This window comes from Schistocerca americana, chromosome 1 (genome assembly GCF_021461395.2).
Source record: "Schistocerca americana isolate TAMUIC-IGC-003095 chromosome 1, iqSchAmer2.1, whole genome shotgun sequence".
In the NCBI taxonomy this organism is placed as follows: domain Eukaryota; kingdom Metazoa; phylum Arthropoda; class Insecta; order Orthoptera; family Acrididae; genus Schistocerca; species Schistocerca americana.
The window spans coordinates 513,359,666-513,379,774 of record NC_060119.1 but is presented as its reverse complement, the minus strand read 5'-3'; the positions used below and the strand labels follow the sequence as shown (position 1 = coordinate 513,379,774).

The 20,109-nt window shown below is 40.0% G+C and overlaps 1 protein-coding gene across 1 annotated transcript in view; it reads right to left on the bottom strand.

The window, feature by feature from the left end:
* Positions 1 to 16,877: 16,877 nt before the first annotated feature.
* LOC124605024 (G-protein coupled receptor 143-like) overlaps positions 16,878 to 20,109 on the bottom strand; it is a 131,703-nt gene continuing 128,471 nt past the window's right edge. The window contains exon 6 of the mRNA XM_047136528.1: positions 16,878 to 17,738. Coding sequence (XP_046992484.1) covers positions 17,463 to 17,738 — 276 coding nt within the window. The 3' untranslated portion in view covers positions 16,878 to 17,462. The remainder of the gene's footprint in view (positions 17,739 to 20,109) is intronic.

Genomic DNA, 20,109 nt, shown 5'->3' with positions numbered 1-20,109 from the left:
CTGCATATGGCTTGCATCACAGGACAGGATGAACTCTTGTCTGAAGTTATGAAATACCAACATAGGACTGGATAATAAAGCAAGCTTCAGTCTCTCAAATGCGCATTGATACTCTACTGGCCTCTTGAATTTACACTCTACTGAACACTTGAATTTTGATCATTTTCTTAGTAGACAATTTGAGGGCTCAACAATTTACACAAAAAGCCTTTTGAATTTTCTATAATAATTAGAGATGTCTAAAAATGATTGAAATTGTTTTGTACTTTGTGGTGGTTCAAAATCACAAACTGCTGACATTAATTGTGGATCAATGTTTACTCCTTCCTGATTAATTATATCTCCCAGATAGTTGACTTCTATTCTAGCGAAATTTCATTTATCGGCTCTGAGCGTTAAGCATACTGTTTGTAGTCGTTTAGAGACTTTCTCTAATCAGTTCATGTGTTCTTCCATATCCTTTACAAATAAGATTATATCATAAAGATACATCATACATTTCTTTGGTTTAAGTCGGCGAAGTACTCTATCAAAGAGTATCTGAAATGTAGCAGGTGCATTTTTTAGTCCAAATGCCATTCTATGATACCGCTTTGATTTGATTTGATTTGTGTGGAAAAGCTGTCTTTGGCCAGTCATCAAATACTACTTCAAGGTGGTGTAGCCACTCGTCAGATCCATAGTCGGAAAGTATTTACATTGACACAGATTGTCAGGTGTCTCCATGATGCTTGGGACAGGATATACATCAATGACAGTTTTTATATTTAAGGTGTGATAATTGCACCCAAACCTGTAATTTTTGGTACTATCTGATGACTTTTTGAGCACAGCAATCAATGCTGTTCACTGAATTCCTCCATTAGTGGTTTTAATTGATTTGGGACCCTCTATGGCTTTTTATGTACCAGAAAACTGCTTCCTGTTGGTATACTATCCTGTGTGACTGGTATTACTGGTAATGGACATACTGTACTGAACAAATTCATGAACCTAAGCAATTAAGCTTCCATGTCTTTCCCATCTTTTTCTCGCAAGTGTTTAGCTTTATCACATAGTGCAGAACTACTAACAGTATGCTTGTGACTGTGGTCATCACCTGATCTGTCTGTATCGTCTTCTTCTATGACACTCAAAGTGGAAACCATCAGACAGACGCACCTCAGCCATACAAAAATTGTATAAACTCATGGGAACCATAAATTCCCCCTCTATATCCCAAACACGTGCTATGCTCCTGCACACCATGCAGTTTAACTTATGTAATACCTTGTTCCATGCCAGTGGTCCTACAAAGTACAACAGTTCCCTCAGTAAGCCTGTACCTACACTAACCAAGATCAATTTTCCTGTACCTGCTGGTATGTTATCCATATTATCCTGCAAATTAACCTCTAGTACACATATACGTAGTTTAGCTAGTACTACTTACATGACAGGCACACCTTACAACATTGCTTCACTAGCGGCTTTCTCCCGCAATGGAAATAATTTTCTACCAAGTTCAGTCATACACTGGGAGGGATCAATTGTTGTGTGAAACTTATTCAGAAAATCGACTTTGAGAATTGCATAGTACGCCTCACCAACATGAGACAACACACCCAAATGTTCCTTGAACTGTTCAGCCCTTAACCCTGAAAGCGAGCAGTGTTGTCCCCAATGAGTCTACCTCATTGTTACACAGTCCATGTAATGTGTATTGTGGAGACAGAAGTCTCTTCCTACCTAAGAGATCCAGGTTAACAAATGACACTTGTGCAACCTTGTCAACCAAGAATTTATGTTCTTTATTCCCTATCATGCCAGTCAAGCAACAATCTATCTTTGTGCTCATCCTTACAGTGTACTGTTTTTTTTTTTTTTTTTTTGGGGGGGGGGGGGGGGGGGGGGAGGGAATGACCTTTGATGGTCAACACATTCCTGTTCCCGTTTAGCAGTTACTCCTTATTGCACTTCTCCTGCTTACTGTTTCTGCAGTCACACATCTTATGTCCATCCTCATCACATTCAAAGTGCCGCAGCCAGTGATATTGCTTCTTCACATGGCCCATTTGCCAACATCTGTGGCTTTAATATCAGAGGAGAAAAAACCTCATTCACCCCATGTTTGAGTCAAAACATTAGACTTGTAGTTACTGATTTAGAAAACGTTACTGTTGAATTGAGTATTCTGCGTGTAGATGCTTTTGTAATATGTATGCACTTTCAAACTAGTTTTAGAAGCAAATATCGTTCTGAGGGGAGCCAGAAAAAATTATGGATTTATTGAATTCAAACCCACATTCAAAAGGTATAAAGAGTTTGTTGACTGGCATCTCAACAGTGCCAGATCTTTGGGTGATCCTATCAAAGAGGGTCCTCTAATTGAGACAGTAATCTTCAGACTACATCTTAGAGTGAGAGAGAAATGACTAGAGCAAGACAGGTTAATGATTTGTTGACTTTTGGATTTTTTACAGTAGTTAATATTTGCCAGAAAAAATGGAAAAGGGGAATCACAGCGTTTTTTTAATTACATTGTCAATGGGAATCTAATTATGGAAGAGGAGATAATCAATTAAAAGTTTGAGACATGTTTAAAGAAGAAAAGTCCACACATTATGAGATAATAACAACATGAATTATGGAGAAATCAAATCAAAATCAACCTCAAGTGCAATGTTGGATTAACAAAGAGGGGAATAACAATTACCACTGGGAAAAATGATAAGCTTCAAGTTCATGACCCAGTTCCGTGAGCCAGCTGCAATATTGCCTGTTGTGATCTGCTCAAAATTAATTTGGTTCCAGGCTGACAATAAATTAAGGTATGAATTAATTTCAGAAAGGTTGTGTTGAATCTGTGGATATTGTCAAACCTGTTGATGAAGTTACAGACAACTGAGGCAGTGGTGCAGTACATTAGTGACCAGCTGATACCATATGTTTTTGTAAGCGGAGGGAGATTGCAGCAAAGAAGAGGGCTAAAGGAGGGAACTGCTCAGCTATCAAAGACTTTTTAAAAACATCAAACCTGTAAGTTTCACCCTTATTGTTAGGCCTAACTTTTCAAATATGTGTAACCATACAATCATACTTTACAATTCAGATCATTTTATGTTTCCCATAATAATTTTTGAAGGGTGCAGTATGTACATAACAAACACTTGTAACTAGCATTAAGTAAGAAGTCAGAAATATTAATATAATAGTGATCTGGCATGAAAAGAGGGCGTTTTGAAAGGTACAATTGGAACTGGAAGAGTGACTTTATAGAGCTCCAGCCTACCTGGCTTGACCTTCCCACATAAGGCTGGATAGTCAACAGTTTACTGTAGTGCTATCTCTACATCATGTTCTGGAGTTGTAAAGGAAGAGCATGAATTGTGAGCTTGAATACTCCATGTTTGTTCTATGTTTGTTCTAAGAGAGTAGCATATTCCTCATCCATGCATCCAACTGGCACCACGTAGGAGCACGGAAATGTGCGGTTTTTTTTTTTTTTGACCTTTGGCTCATATAAAAGCTACAAGAAGGGATGTCAATGTGATAGAAACATTGAGAATGATACAAGAGAGACACAGCAGTTATAGCAACCTGTCAGTTGTACAGCGAGGAAGGCAGATGGTTCAGTAAGACTAGTAATAGACACCAGAACCTTAAACCAGTTAATTAAAATAGAAAGAGTGTGGCCTCGTACTGTATAAAAGTTATTGGATAAATTTGGTAGTTTAATATATGAATATGATGGATCTGAGAGGAGTATATTGGCAGATGCTTCCTGCAGATTGGCCTCACATTATAGAAAATTTGAAGCGTGCGCACGAATAACACTGTATGGCACATTTTGACATTTCGTAGAATCGTGTGGAATAATGCTGTATACGGCAGTCTGCATTGCCTGCTGTTATAATTGACATGTTCACCGTACGAGGGCACCACTAAACAGCGACGAGAAGCACACACTTTTCACACCTCTGCGCGAGCAATGCTGTATGTTACAAGAATGGCGGAGTACAGCAAGGTGACGCTTACCGCAAGTGGTTTGAAACGAGCAAATAATGCATGGAAAAGGAACATTAATATTGGTAGTTGGCAGGATATTAATAGGAAAAGGCTTCATGATGCTGGACTGGAACATAAATCAGAAAAAGGAAAGGTAGTTCCTGTGAAACAGCCTCCAACACAGGTGAGTGGAATAATGCCATATGGGTTTTGTAAAAAGGTGTATGTCTTTAGAGAAGCATATGTGTCCTGTAAAGCGGCCACATGCCCTGTAGAGTACATGGCTCTAATGACATGTTATGTGTATCTTCTGAAAACATTACAGTAAAAGTATGTAACGTGAATGAAATTAACTACAGTTCTGTAGTTATCATTGGCGAAAAAATAGAATACTCAGTCTGAGTAATGCTATATTATTAAAAGAAAATGTGAAATTTGATAATGTAGTTGAATATTAGGTAGTAATAGTGATTGTTTTCGTGATTCAGGATCGTGTATGCAATGCAGAAGTGTGCTCAAAAGAAGGATGCAAGGACATAAACCTGGAAGAAGTTAAAGCTGTACGAAGAATATCATGCCTTAACATACGATGAGCAGTCCATATACTTAATAAAATCCATGGAAATAGGTGTGCCAGCCAGGCGCAAGAGTGGTAAGACAGACGATACTTCACGGAAACAAGCTACTTTCAAATACAAAGTTTACTCAAAAGAAGTGTGCCAAAAAACATTGCTTGACATATTCTCCTTCACCCAGCGACAAATGCAGACTCTGCAACGTAAAGTGAAAGGTGGAATAACCACTCCTAAAGACGGTAGAGGAAAACATTGCAATAGGCCAAACACCGTATCAAATGACAACAGGGCTCTTATTCAGCAACACGTATCAAGTTTCCCAAAGCAGATGAGCCATTACAACAGGAATAAATCCTCAAAAGAATGTCTGCACCCCGATCTCAACCTCTGTAGAATGTATCAGTTGTTTACTGAAAAGTTTCCTGATAAGTCAATGAGCAGGTCATACTATCAAAGTCTGTTTCAAACACATTTTAATCTGCGTTTTGGAACACCTAGATCAGATACTTGCAGACTGTGTGATTTGTTGTTTAACAAAATGATTGCAGCTTCAGATGAAATAGAACTGCACAAGATTGAAATTGAGAGTCAGTTGCATCATTCAAGGGCAGACCAAGCATACAAAGCCCTAAAAAACAATACGGAAATGGCTAAGAGGAATAACAATACACATATGTGTTGACCTACAACAGGTTTTACTTTGTCCTGCATTGACTCATTCCACGGTATTCTACCAGAGAGAGCTGTCATCGTATAATTTCACGATTCATGACATTGGTACTGGAAACATCACCGTAAATTTGTGGGATGAATCCACCGCAAGGAGAGGTTCAGCCAAAATAGTTTCTTGTCTGCTTAAATTTGTGATGCACAATTATGATACGCTTGAAGAAGGTATGGAACAAAAACTGATTGTTTGGTCTGACCGCAGAGTCAGGCAGAACAACTGTAGAGTTTTAGCACTTTATTTCTATCTGATCAACTGCAAGTACTTTACAGAAATACATCAGAAGTTTTTATGTTCGGGTCACAGTTTCCTACCTTGTGACAGGGATTTTACAGTCATTGAGAAAAGAAAGAAAGTGTCAAATATTATGGTTCCTTCAGAATGGAAGCACGTCATTGCTGAGGCCTTTGTCGATCCTTCAAAACTGACCATTCACGAGATGATGATGGAAGACTTCAAGGACATAGGATCCATCGAGTTGCTTTTGAAGAAGCCACCTGCTTTGAAAATTACCGATGTACTTTGGTTGAAGCTGTGTAATGACAATCCTTGAGGTTTAAGCATGCGCCGTACCCACAATGTGCTTCGCCCATGGGATAATGAAATGTCGTGTGGCTAGGGCCTCCCGTCGGGTAGACCGTTCGCCTGGTGCAGGTCTTTTGATTTGACGCCACTTCGGCGACCTGCGCGTCGATGGGGATGAAATGATGATGATTAGGACAACACAACACCCAGTCCCTGAGCGGAGAAAACCTCCGACCCAGCCGGGAATCGAACCCGGGCCCTTAGGATTGACAGTCTGTCACACTGACCACTCAGCTACCGGGGGCAGATGCCCATGGGATAGACACAGTATTGTAAAGCATGGTTATGAACACCAAGTAAAAAATTGTCCATTGCCTTCTGAATTCCGGTTGCTCTATAATGGGACACTGAAAGTTCATAAAGAGAAGAAAAGGGATCTATTGGACATGACAAAATATATGGAACCAAAATACAGGCAGTTTTATGAAAACCTGTAGTGTGACAACTGACTATAATGTACTAGATTTGAGCCTAAACTTGATAAACTAATGTTGTATTATTATTTTTTTTAAGATCAAGCAATTCAGTTTCCAATAAATATTATTTAGTATCTTGTTTTAAATCTCTTACTTACTATTTTTGGATTCTAGATATCTTATAATTACAGCAGAGCACTGGCTGATCTGGAATAACGCTGTATATCCATTGCCATACAGCGTTATTCCATTTTAAAACTTTCTTATTTTCGAAAAATCTGTGCTTAGCGCAATTTTAAAAAACCAGAAATTAGTATTTTCCACAGTCTGTATGCACAAACAATACATATCTGCTATTACATTATTATATGGTATTAATTCTCTGGAACTAACAGTTTTTGTCGATTTCCCAACAACTGCAAAATGTGCCATACAGCATTATTCATGTGCATGCTTCATTTATTGGATGGGTTTTTGGTAGTTTAATGTATGAGTATGATGGATCTTGGAGGAGGATATTGGCAGGTGCCTCTTATAGTAAAATCTCACCAATCCCTCAAATTTTTAATTTAAAATTTTGCTCTTCACGTTAATTTTTCAGTTTCTTGTAATGAGCCTAACAATGCCCAAGAGTCCTGAACTAAAGGAGAAACTAAACTTGTATATAGACAATGTATTTAAACCTTGAGTGGGCATGCCGATTTTCATAACACAAATGGGTGCATGGTGTAATTTGTACACATATAAGGAATACATGTCTTTATGTTATCAAGGTAAAGGTGTAAGGGCAAAATCATAGTTTAATCTTAGTTTGATTAAACAACAAAAAACAAACTTACATAATATGTGCTAAAGCACTCTTTAATTAAACAGTAGTGAAATAAACTTCCATTATATCACACTGTTGCCATGGACAGGTGTTACCCTACAGTAATAACCCACTCGCTGAATTAAATAGAACAGGCGCATCAGATACAAGCCAACCACTTATTTGATTACTCATTATCTCATAGACAACTACTCCACTACGGGATTGTGCTGCAAGCTCATAATGTGGGTCATGTTCTTGCATGGATCGTAAATTTTTTCTCACCTATCTCGCTGTTTATTTTATATTACTGGTGCTCGCTTGGATGCATGACAATGAAATTTATCACTGTGTTAGCTGAAACAATAACAATGGAATCGGTATAGGCTTGCCAGTGTGAAACAACAATGGAACAATGCAAAACAATTTAATATGTGTTTGGTGCAATTTACACACAGGTGTGCCCACATGAGGGTTAATGTGTCAAAAACTTGGGATGATTTACCCTGCACAGAGTTGAGAGTACTGACAATTATCAATCTGTACCTATATCAAAAGCAATTACAGAGAAGTTACAGTAAGGAAAGAAATTCATCATTACGAAATCAAAGTTAATGTATATCTGAATATACCAAGGGCGAATATGAAAACTCATACAAAATAAATCCAGCTGGAATCTTCAATAAATTGTCACACTCTACCTACAATTTTATTTTAAAGTTAGGTGATGTAACTTGACTACCAAACAATCAATTTTATAATTTACGAGAGTATTTTGATACATAAGAGACTGACAGATTTTAAGAATTTTTTGCTTCAGTATTTTACACTTCTATATTATTTAAACAATGGTGATCGTAATTGTAAAGAATTTTGTACTAATCTATAGTATTCTTGAAACTTCCTGGCAGATTAAAACTGTGTGACCAACCGAGACTTGAACTCGGGACCTTCGCCTTTCGCGGGCAAGGTTCGCAGGAGAGCTTCTGTAAAGTTTGGAAGGTAGGAGACGAGATACTGGCAGAAGTAAAGCTGTGAGGACGGGGCGTGAGTCGTGTTTCGGTAGCTCAGTTGGTAGAGTACTTGCCCGCGAAAGGCAAAGGTCCCGAGTTTGAGTCTCGGTCAGGTGCACGGTTTTAATCTGCCAGGAAGTTTCATATCAGTGCACACTCCGCTGCAGAGTGAAAATCTCATTCTGGATATAGTATTCTTGTTTACTAAATTAATATGTATTTTATTTTCTTTCTAAAAATTTGGTGAATCCTATTTCATTGCAAAATGATCAATGGCCAATAAATATTCTTAAGTCTCTGTTAAAAACATTATGAGTTCCTCCACAGTAGCTACTGGAACTGAATTGTTGCTTCACATGGTAATCTTATAGCTACACACCCAAATTTCCTGCTATGGCTGCTTGAGGAAAAAGGGATTACTTATTCAGACTCCTCACTATCATGATCATGTCTCTTCTCCTGGAATACTACTTCTCCATGGGACATGTAGACAAGGTATATTTTTCTGATTGGGGGAAGTACAATGCAGTTCCACAAAATTCAGTATTAGGTCTTCTGTTGTTTCTCATATTTGTCAATAATATTACATTTAGCACAAAATGGCTCTAAGCACTATGGGACTTTACATCTGAGGTCATCATTCCCCTAGACTTAGAACTACTTAAACCCAACTAACCTAAGGACATCACACACATTCATGCCCAAGGCAGGATTCAAACCTGCGACCGTAGCAGCAACGCGACATTTAACACATATCAAGCAAAATTACAAAGGGCATTCAGTAATGCAACACATTTTATTTCTTGGCCAATTTTGGGTGAAAAAATTCAGAATTTGCTGTAGGATATCGTGGAATATTTTTGTTTCAGGCCTTGTAGTTTCTTGAAGTTCCGATAGGAGGCAGCACTTTACGTAGCATTCAAAGTGTCATCTGTAACAGAGGTGCATTCCAAGCAGAGAGCTGTTTTGATGGGAAACCAGAGCATTGCAGATATTCATAGGCACTTGCAGAATGTCTGTGGAGGCCTGGCACTGAATAAAAACATGGAGAGTCACTGGATGAGACATATGTCACCATCACAACAAGGCCACGCAAACCTCTTCATTCTCCTGTGTGCTGGATGGCCACACATACACCTATGACTTCTGCTATACTGGAACATAGCAGACACACTCATTTGAGGGGATCAGTGGATCACAATGAAACACCTCACAGCATAACTGGATGTCTCTGTTGGTAGTGCTGACACTCGTCTACCAGTTAGGGTGCTCAAAGATGGGTGCCCGCTGGGTTCCTCACCACTTAAAAGAAAACCAAGAAGAACAATGAAGGACTATCTGTGCAGAGTTGCTTATGCATTACAAGGCTGATCATGAGAATTTTTTGTCGAACATCGTCACAGGTGATGAAACATGGGGTCATCACTTCAAACTGGAAACAAAATTGCAGTCCATGGAGTGGTGCCACACCACCTCTCCTCTGAAGAACAAGTTCACCCAGTAAAGTACTGGCTATGGTCTTCTGTGACTCTGAGGGGTTATCCTTTTTTGACAGTGCAACAATTAACCACTCCAGTGTGTCTGTCACCACAAAAAGTGCAAATGAACCTGTCCTTCTCTATAACAAAGGAAGGCCTCACACAAGTCTGTGCACCTGAGAGACGCTCATGAAACTTCATTGTACTGTTCTTTCTGATCCACTCTACAGCCTGGATCTTGCACTTTAGGACTTCAATCTGTTTGGCCCAATGAAGGACGCACTCCATGCAAAGCACTACGTGGATGGAAAGCAGTGTGTGGATGATGGGAAGTTATTGACACAGCAAGACATTGGCTTTGACGTCAACCAGTAGAGTGGTATCATGAGGGCATACAGGCCCTCCCAGTAAGGCTGTCACATTGGGCAAAGTTTATGTTGAAAAATAGAGTTTTGTAGCCAAAAGAGTGGGGGACAATATGGTGTACTAAAAATCTTGAATAAAATCAGTGCTTTCATAAAAAAAAGTGTTGCATTACTTACTGAGTGCTCCTCATATTTCCTTTAACAAATGACCTATAATTAATCTCAATGGACATAAAGCAACAGAGAAAACTGCAGTGTGGCTAGAAGGATAGCCTCTCTCTTAATTTTAAAAAAAATAATAATCATTTTCAAATATGCATAGCAATGGGTATAACTACAGTGATGAACCTGAAGCATGTGCAGGTATAAGCAAGGAAGAATCTTCAAAGTTTTTGGGCGTATATACCAACAAGAATTAAATACATAAAAATAAATAAATAAAAATATTAAAGCTTTATAAACAACTCAGTTCAGTTGCTTGTGCAATTAATGTTATTGCAAGCCTTGGAGATGCATAAATAAATATGTTAACAAACTTTGTTTATTTTTATTCAGTGATGCTTTAAGAAAAAAAGCCTTTACTGCACAAAAGTGTGCCTCAGGTATGTGTAGCGCTCACTCCTGATTATTCTGCGATAAATTTTTCGGAAGTTAGATGTTTTAGCTGTAGCATCATAGAAGTATAGATGGCATTCATTGAAACTGACTTTAGCTCGAAAAGGGTGAATAATACTGCTACTGAAATCTTGATCTCTTAAATGACGTTTTAAATTTCTGGCAGATAGCAGATCTTAATTTGCAAGTAAGCTGAGAAAGTTTATCTGGGGCAACTCATCCTATAGCATAGAATAAATTTTATTTAGAAGCTTGCAGATTATTTAGTGTAAAAATGTTACATACATACATACTTTTAAACTAAACACTGTTTTGTTTTGTGAACTCATCTGTAAATGGTCAGCATGCAGCCATTTGTAAATACCAGTTACTTTAAAATTCTCTGAACTGTCTTTTCTCACATATTTATAATGTATTGGAAAAAGTGAATTATGGAAAATAACCATGACTTAACATCTTTGCAATCTGTCAGAACATTATAATACGTTGATCTCGTCCCTTCTACGACACCATGTAAAAGTGCCCTTAGGAGACAAAATTATTGTCTCCACTGAACCTGTGCTGTTTGCCACATACTGTTAAGTCCAGTCATTATCCATATATTACAAAAAACTGAGTCTCCTCTTTGGTCAGGTAAAACATGGGTAATGCCACATATTTCTCCCAAATCTGTGAATACCTCAGGATATATTCGGTTCAGTCACTGTAATGTGACCACCACCTATGTTTAACGTCACTGTACAGGTGACAGCACTAGCAGTGGAAGGTATATAAAGTGTGTTTGTGTGTGTGTGTGTGTGGGGGGGGGGGGGGGGGGGATGTAGAAAACAGAGTAGTCATTGTAATAGTGTAGAAATGGAGGGATTAACCTGCTGGCCAAAAGGGTGTGATCAGTGGCTTTCGGGCCAAAGGAGGAAGTATTTCAGAGACAAATAAGTTTGCGTACTGCAACGATTAAAATGTACTATGCATGGTGAAATGGCACTACCCAAAATTGGCGCTGAGGCAACTATGGTGCACCATGGACCATAGGGGTGAATGATGGCTGCAGAGATGTGTATAGGTGAATAGATGTGCAACTGTTAAGCAACTGCCCACCCAGATGAACCAGGCAACATTTCATGCATCCATTCTGCCTGCTGTTCATTGGTGACGAATGCTGTAATTTGAATAATACTGCAGCTGGATGTGTCACCTTTTCAGGTGAATCATATTTATGTGTCATCAGACAGATGGGCATTGGCATGTACAGGGTGAGACACCATGCACTGCAACAATCGAGGGATTGATATGGTATGAGGAACGTTTCTGTACCATTCCCCAGGTGATCTCATCATTCTGGAAGGCACAATGGATCAACACACATTTGCATCTATCCATAGGGACTATGACCATCACTATGTGCACTTTATAATATAATTGCAATTGGATTGATAAAAAATTTGCCCACTAATTGACAGCAGAACAAAAACATATAAAGATTCAGAAATCCGCAAGATTTTGAAGACAGTGACTCCTTCTTCTGTCAGAAGGGTTGGAGTGGAAGGAAGAGAGGAGAGGTTCAGGAAATGCGTGGAGTTCGGATAAGTTCCCCAGAACCTTGGGTCAGTGGAAACTTACCAGACAGGTGAGGGCGTCTGAAGAGGTGAGGGGGTCTGAAGCATCTTGCCTCACTTGACGTTGTTGAATACTTTTTCTATACCAACAAATCCTATGAATGTTTCTTTATTTTTCTTAAATGTGACTTGCATTTACAAACATAACATCAGTACTGCCTCTATGGTGCCAATACCTTTCCTAAAGCTGACTATAGTGTCATACAACAGGTCATTAATTTTCTTTTTTATTCTTCTGTATATTATTTTTGTTGATATCTTGATTGCATAAGCTATGATTCTGACTGTGCAATATTGCTTGCATTTAATTCTGTCAGTATTGTTATGAGTTGGGCTTCACACACTGCGGCGTAGCAGTTAGCACTGTTCTCTGTCTTGTTGCGGGTCACCAGTTCAATTTTGGCCACCAGAAACTAATTGTTATTTAGTATTTATGATTTCTGGAAGGTTCTCAAAATTTGTTTCAACATTTTGGAATATTCAAAGTTTCTGTAAATAGCAGCACTCACCATCCATATGTTGAGTTCCATTTATTCTATCCATAGCTTGGTGTTTGTAATGAACATGCTTTCAGTGCTAAGTGTTACGTATACTTCATTGGTGACTTGGACATGATTCTGATTACAATGTGACCTTGTTTGGTGGAGATGCCAGGTACTTTCGAACATCTGCATCGCTGCGGCTCCAATCAGGCAAGGTGTGAAAGCTGTCACCTATGGAGACAGGAACTGGAATACAAGGAGTACATCATTCCCATGGTCTGTATTAGCAAGAGACTAATGGATTCCAAAATAGCAGTAAGTCTGCTGACCATCAGTGTTTTCTGCAGATGCAGATCAGAACCTGATAAAATGGCTGAAATTATTCAACCTAGTTGGCAAATACAAGAGGTGATAACATGATATGTTTGGAAAATTTGTGCATTTACTTGGACAGCATAGCCCAGCAGCAGTTTGAGAGCAACAGAGATTAGCTTAATAGCTGGAATAGATTTCAGCTCAAACTGAAAAAAATCTTCCGGTGATAGCAGAAAGTCTGCTTAGCAGAAGAACAATTGAACAACAGAGCAACATAGGTGAGTAAGTTACTACTGGACTCGCAATAGGACTGGTCCGGACTGAGGAACAATGTTGGCAAGTATTAGCTGATCTGTGCAATTTTTTTTGCATGCTTTCAGATCTGAAGTGGGGTAAAGGCAGACCAAGATCCCTTGGTTGTGGTGATGATGATGATGATGATGATGATGATATTTGGTTTATGGGGGATGATGATGAGGATGAAATGATGAGGACAACACAAAACACCCAGTCCCTGGGCAGAGAAAATCCCCAAACCCAGCCAGGAATCGAACCCAGGACCCCGTCATCCAGATGCAGCAATGCCAGCCACTAGACCACAAGCTGCAGGCAAGAGCCCATGGTAAAACACGTATCAGTGCTAGGGATCACCAGCCAACTAATCTTCCTGGTGATATCTGGCTGTGGGAAAATTTTCCAACTGAAACTAGTATTAGAGGTAATGTCACGTTCTGACATCACCCACAGAATGAAAACTGCCTACCACCCACAGGTGAATAGTCTCACAGAATGATTTAATAAGATGTTGGCAGATATGCTCTCGATGTATGTTGATGTGTAACAGTGAGACTGAGATAAAATATTGCTCATTGTAACATTTGCATACAACACTGCAAAGCAAGACACATCGTTCTTTCTGCTCTGCAGTCACGAGGCTGAAGTATCAATGGGTGCACTGATCAATCAGATGACACTCAGGCTGACTGTTTGAAACAACTCATCATTAGAATTGAAGAATCAAGACAGCTGGCTTGCATACGGAACCTGGACGCCTAGGACAAGGACAGAGAGCCCTATAATGCCAGGATCTGGCCAGCAAGATACAGACTGGGAGACTTGGTGCAGATTTTTTCAGCAGAAAGTGGGACTACTGGCTAAGGTATTAAGGTACTACTGTAAACCACATTGTATTCTTTGTCTATTACAGTCCTCAGGTGCAGATGACTGTGGGGGGCTTCTTGTTCAAGGAAACTGAAGAGTTACTCGATGATCATGAAGCTTCGATGAAAGGGGCTACCTTCAGTGCTCATCACAGTGAAGAGGATGTGACAACACGACAAAAATATAAGGATCCACCATACAGAGTATCATTGACAAGATATATATCTAGGGTACTGTAATCAGTTCCAATGATAACTTCTGAAACAGTGAGTCACTCTTACTCCAGGAGAGGGAGGAATGCTGCGAGTTGTGGTTCAAGTGGCTCTGAGCACTATGGGACTTAACAGCTATGGTCATCAGTCCCCCTGCGAGTTGTGCTGGATGCAATGCAGCATAGCAAGTAGCACCGCTGGCGAGGGTGCTGCAAGTCCCAGTTCAATCCTAACCACCAGAAATTATTTATTATTTAGCATTTATCATTTCTGGAAGGTTCTCACAATTTTCTATGTTTGTGTATTCTGGATTATTTACTATTTTTTATGAATAGCAGCACACACTGTCCAGAAGTTGAACTCTGTTCTCTTCTGTCATACATTAGTGTTTGTAATAAATGTGCTTTCAGTACTGAATATTGTATACTGAGGTGATAAAAGTCATGGCATGCCTCCTAATGTCATGTGGGTCCTCCTCCCAGCACAGTGCAGAAACTCAATGTGGCATGGATTTAACAAGTTGTTGGAACAGAAAATCGGTTCTTACCAACTGAAATCAGGATCCATCTGACCTGGCCACAGTTTTCTAGTCATCTAGTGTTCCGTATGGTCATGAGGCATTGGTTGTCTGCTGCCGTAGCCCATTAACGCCAAAGTTTGCCGCACTGTCCTAACTGATAAATTCGTCGTATGTCCCACATTGATTTTTGCTGTTTTTTTTTTTTTTTTTTTAATGCAGTGTTGCTCATCTGATAGCACTGGCAGCTTTACACAAACTCCGCTGCTCTCAGTTGTTAAGTGAAAGCCATCAGCTACTGTGTTGTCCGTGTATGAGGTAATGCCAGAAATGTTGTATTCTTGGTATACTCTTGACACTGTGGATCTCAGAATATTGCATTCCCTAATGTTTTCTGAAATGGAATGTCCCATGCCTCTAACTACAACTACCATTCTACATTCAAAGTCTGTTAATTCTCATTGTGTGGCCATATTCACACCAGAAATATCTTCAAATGAATCACCCGAGTACAAATGACAGCTCCGCCAATGCAGTGTCCTTTTATACTTTGAGTACACGATCATACCACCATCTGTACATGTGCATATCACTAGCCTGTTGAATTTGTCATCTCAGTGTATTTTTTTGACAACCCTGCTTTTGGATTTGGATTTGATTCTGGTTATAATGTGACTATATTCTCGGCACTGTGTGGGTGATATTCTTCCAAAAGCCCAATGATGTATCTCCAGACACATAGATTCTACACATTAATCTGAACATTCATTTTGATCCACTGATTTTTAAGCCTTCTAAAGCACTGTTAGACACTGTTCCTGATACTACATTACCTAACGCTTTCAAATCGGTATCCATTTCATCTTCTGTTACAGTAGCAGGCAGTCCTCAAAGTGCTCTTTCCAACTATCTGCTTTCAACTTTGATTTTAATAGTGGCATTCCTCTTTCGCTCATAGCTGTATTAACATCATTTTTATCTGCTCTCAATAACTTGTCTTCTATCAGTTCCACATGTCCCTGTTTATCTTGTTCTCCCACATCTCCTCTCGTATTCATTGCTGCCGTGGCCCACAGCTTTAATTTTCTTCCCTGAAAAATATCTCCGTTATTTTACTCTTCACAAACAAATAATATAAACTATTTTTTCTGCCATAGCTACTACTGTTTTTACAGTGTGAGATACCATGCTTAATACAACACATATTGTAAAATCCGCCATAATGATTGTAATGATAAAGTAAGAAGAATGCCTACTTAGCTGTAATATTTCTGGGATAAAAAAATGTGTCTATGGAATCACAGTTTGTGATTTCACACTCAGTTTTGTTTCTCTTTTCATACAAGAATGAGGCTCTTGTGAGCCAAGATTAATATTTCAATGTAGTTAGTGAAGCAGAATGTGGATAATAAGAAATTTCTGAGCTACACGTCCAGAAAATCACAAATGAAAGGAATGCTGTCATTAAGGTGTAGTTTTTATAAAAACTTAAACTGAAAACATTACATAATTGTACAGCTAAAATACACAGTGTATACATCATAAGTGCACAAACAGAACCTGATAGCACACAAAGTAAAACAGGTCAGAAACCTAAGCAGGCATGAAAATGTAAGAGATCTGATTATTATTTTATATACCTCATTTGAACAGAAAGTGGAAGCAAATAAAAATTGTGGAATGTGTTGCCTGATTTACAAATCTATATAAAAGAACAACACTACAGTAGTTTAAAGCTATTACACAATTACAAGGAAATTGTTTCTTTAAAAACGGAAACACTACTCTTGCTATACCATGAATTTAAAAGACAGAATTTACTGTATAAATGGTATAACAATACAAAAATACACTGTAAAAAATCTGCCATTGATTAAACATCTTTGCATCAAAGGCACAAATTTCAAATTATGTCCCCTGTGTCTCTCTCTCTCTCTCTCTCTCTCTCTCTCTCTCTCTCTCTCTCTCTCCCTCCCTCCCCCCCCCCCCCCCTCACAATCCCTCAAAACACATAAAAACAAACAAACAAACAAACACACACACACACACACACACACACACACACACACACCAAAGTACTGATACAGCAGTATAATAAATTGTTTCAGCTGGTTGAACACCATATGACACAAATCTTTACGGAAAACATTGACCAGGTATGTTCTGAAAGCTGTAAGATGTCACTTGGTGTTGGAGTCATACAGAAGATTAATGGCATCTAACATTGCTTTTCTGTTTAAAAGTATATTAGGTTATATACATTATGTAAAAATAGTACCAAATTTTCCAGTAAAATACCTCTAAAACATTTCAATTAAAATGTTGTAAAAGTTGTACCATATAAATATCACGAGTATTAGTGTAGCTTACAAGGAGCTATGAGATTCTTTCATTTCCTAACTTTGATTGCCATGCAAAAATCTGAGATAAAAATGCAGCACGAATTGCACTCTTCTCACCTGAATGTACCATCACATAAGTCTATGTCTATGTAATGAAGCAGCAATTCTAGATGTTGCTTTTGTTACGGTTTGGTACAAGACCCATAAAGCGAAAATATTTAAGCACAATTTTCTTCACTAAATCAGCTTCATGTACTACTGGCACTGTAACTGGCAGTACTGCTGATGGAATTTCCATTGACACTGCGATTCGTGAGATATTCCTGGCTAAGTAACAGGGGTGTCACTTCAGCTGGACCAGCCAGACCATTCCATGATGCGCTCGGGCTTAAGTTTGGTGGAGATGGTGTATAGGTAGGTAATGGCTGGGACCATGGCATCTGCAGTTGTTCTCTGGCTCCACCTGAAGACCAACGCCGATAGACGAGACTGTTGAATAATGCTTGGAGTGGATTTGCAACAGCCTACAAAAAAATCACCACCCTTTTATTGCAATATCAATCTACACACACACACACACACACACACACACACACACACACACACACACACACACACACATTCTAAAAGCTCATTCAAAAGCTCATTCTAAAGCTAAAAGCATTCAAAAGCTCATTCAAAATATTTTTATTAAATTATATAATAAAGAATTTAAGAATAATTGTATGATAAACAGGATTAAAGTGTTTTTCATTTAGTTTTGTTTTATTCATCATTAAAATGAGTATACTGGAACTGGATTCACTGAGACCATTCACCACAATGCCATAGCTGCTTTTCGTTATTTACATCTCTTTCAAATCTGTGAAAACTAACATGGGTAAAACAAGTGCAACATTTAGCTTCTAAATCCATTTAGCCCAAGATCACTCCCCCTCCCCCGCCTCCAAATTCTTTAAGAGCCACTACTGAAAACATTTCTGTTTTGCTTTATCTACATGTGAAATTCATTGTGCTGTCCACCAAGTCCCTTGAACTCGGTACCTTCTTTCTAACTAGGTAAGTACCACAGCTCAATCAGCTCAAAAAGAATACAGAATATGGAAATTCCACTTCCTATCAAGGTTATTTATCTGTACAATTGACGTTTGAAAGTTAACAAATCTAAAGAGTACAGTAGCACAAGTTGTCGGAGAAACAATACCATGCAGCAGGCAATTAAAACTGAAAGTTTCACAAGAGTCAAAAATGAGGTATTATTTGGCAAAAAGCTAAATATCTGCTTGACAAAATATATGTTAACGCATGCAGTACTTAGGTATACATTAGGTGGAAAGTGGCTCAAAGTGACGTTACTAATAATGTTGTCTTTCACAATTCATGGATGCCAATTGAAATCATGCAGACGTAATTTTTTATTAGACTGATGTTTCTAGAGTAGCATATGCATAAATACACTCCTGGAAATGGAAAAAAGAACACATTGACACCGGTGTGTCAGACCCACCATACTTGCTCCGGACACTGCGAGAGGGCTGTACAAGCAATGATCACACGCACGGCACAGCGGACACACCAGGAACCGCGGTGTTGGCCGTCGAATGGCGCTAGCTGCGCAGCATTTGTGCACCGCCGCCGTCAGTGTCAGCCAGTTTGCCGTGGCATACGGAGCTCCATCGCAGTCTTTAACACTGGTAGAGTGCCGCGACAGCGTGGACGTGAACCGTATGTGCAGTTGACGGACTTTGAGCGAGGGCGTATAGTGGGCATGCGGGAGGCCGGGTGGACGTACCGCCGAATTGCTCAACACGTGGGGCGTGAGGTCTCCACAGTACATCGATGTTGTCGCCAGTGGTCGGCGGAAGGTGCACGTGCCCGTTGACCTGGGACCGGACCGCAGCGACGCACGGATGCACGCCAAGACCGTAGGATCCTACGCAGTGCCGTAGGGGACCGCACCGCCACTTCCCAGCAAATTAGGGACACTGTTGCTCCTGGGGTATCGGCGAGGACCATTCGCAACCGTTTCCATGAAGCTGGGCTACGGTCCCGCACACCGTTAGGCCGTCTTCCGCTCACGCCCCAACATCGTGCAGACGGCCTCCAGTAGTGTCGCGACAGGCGTGAATGGAGGGACGAATGGAGACGTGTCGTCTTCAGCGATGAGAGTCGCTTCTGCCTTGGTGCCAATGATGGTCGTATGCGTGTTTGGCGCCGTGCAGGTGAGCGCCACAATCAGGACTGCATACGACCGAGGCACACAGGGCCAACACCCGGCATCATGGTGTGGGGAGCGATCTCCTACACTGGCCGTACACCACTGGTGATCGTCGAGGGGACACTGAATAGTGCACAGTACATCCAAACCGTCATCGAACCCATCGTTCTACCATTCCTAGACCGGCAAGGGAACTTGCTGTTTCAACAGGACAATGCACGTCCGCATGTATCCCGTGCCACCCAATGTGCTCTAGAAGGTGTAAGTCAACTACCCTGGCCAGCAAGATCTCCGGATCTGTCCCCCATTGAGCATGTTTGGGACTGGATGAAGCGTCGTCTCACGCGGTCTGCACGTCCAGCACGAACGCTGGTCCAACTGAGGCGCCAGGTGGAAATGGCAGGGCAAGCCGTTCCACAGGACTACATCCAGCATCTCTACGATCGTCTCCATGGGAGAATAGCAGCCTGCATTGCTGCGAAAGGTGGATATACACTGTACTAGTGCCGACATTGTGCATGCTCTGTTGCCTGTGTCTATGTGCCTGTGGTTCTGTCAGTGTGATCATGTGATGTATCTGACCCCAGGAATGTGTCAATAAAGTTTCCCCTTCCTGGGACAATGAATTCACGGTGTTCTTATATCAATTTCCAGGAGTGTAATTCAAAATAAAATCA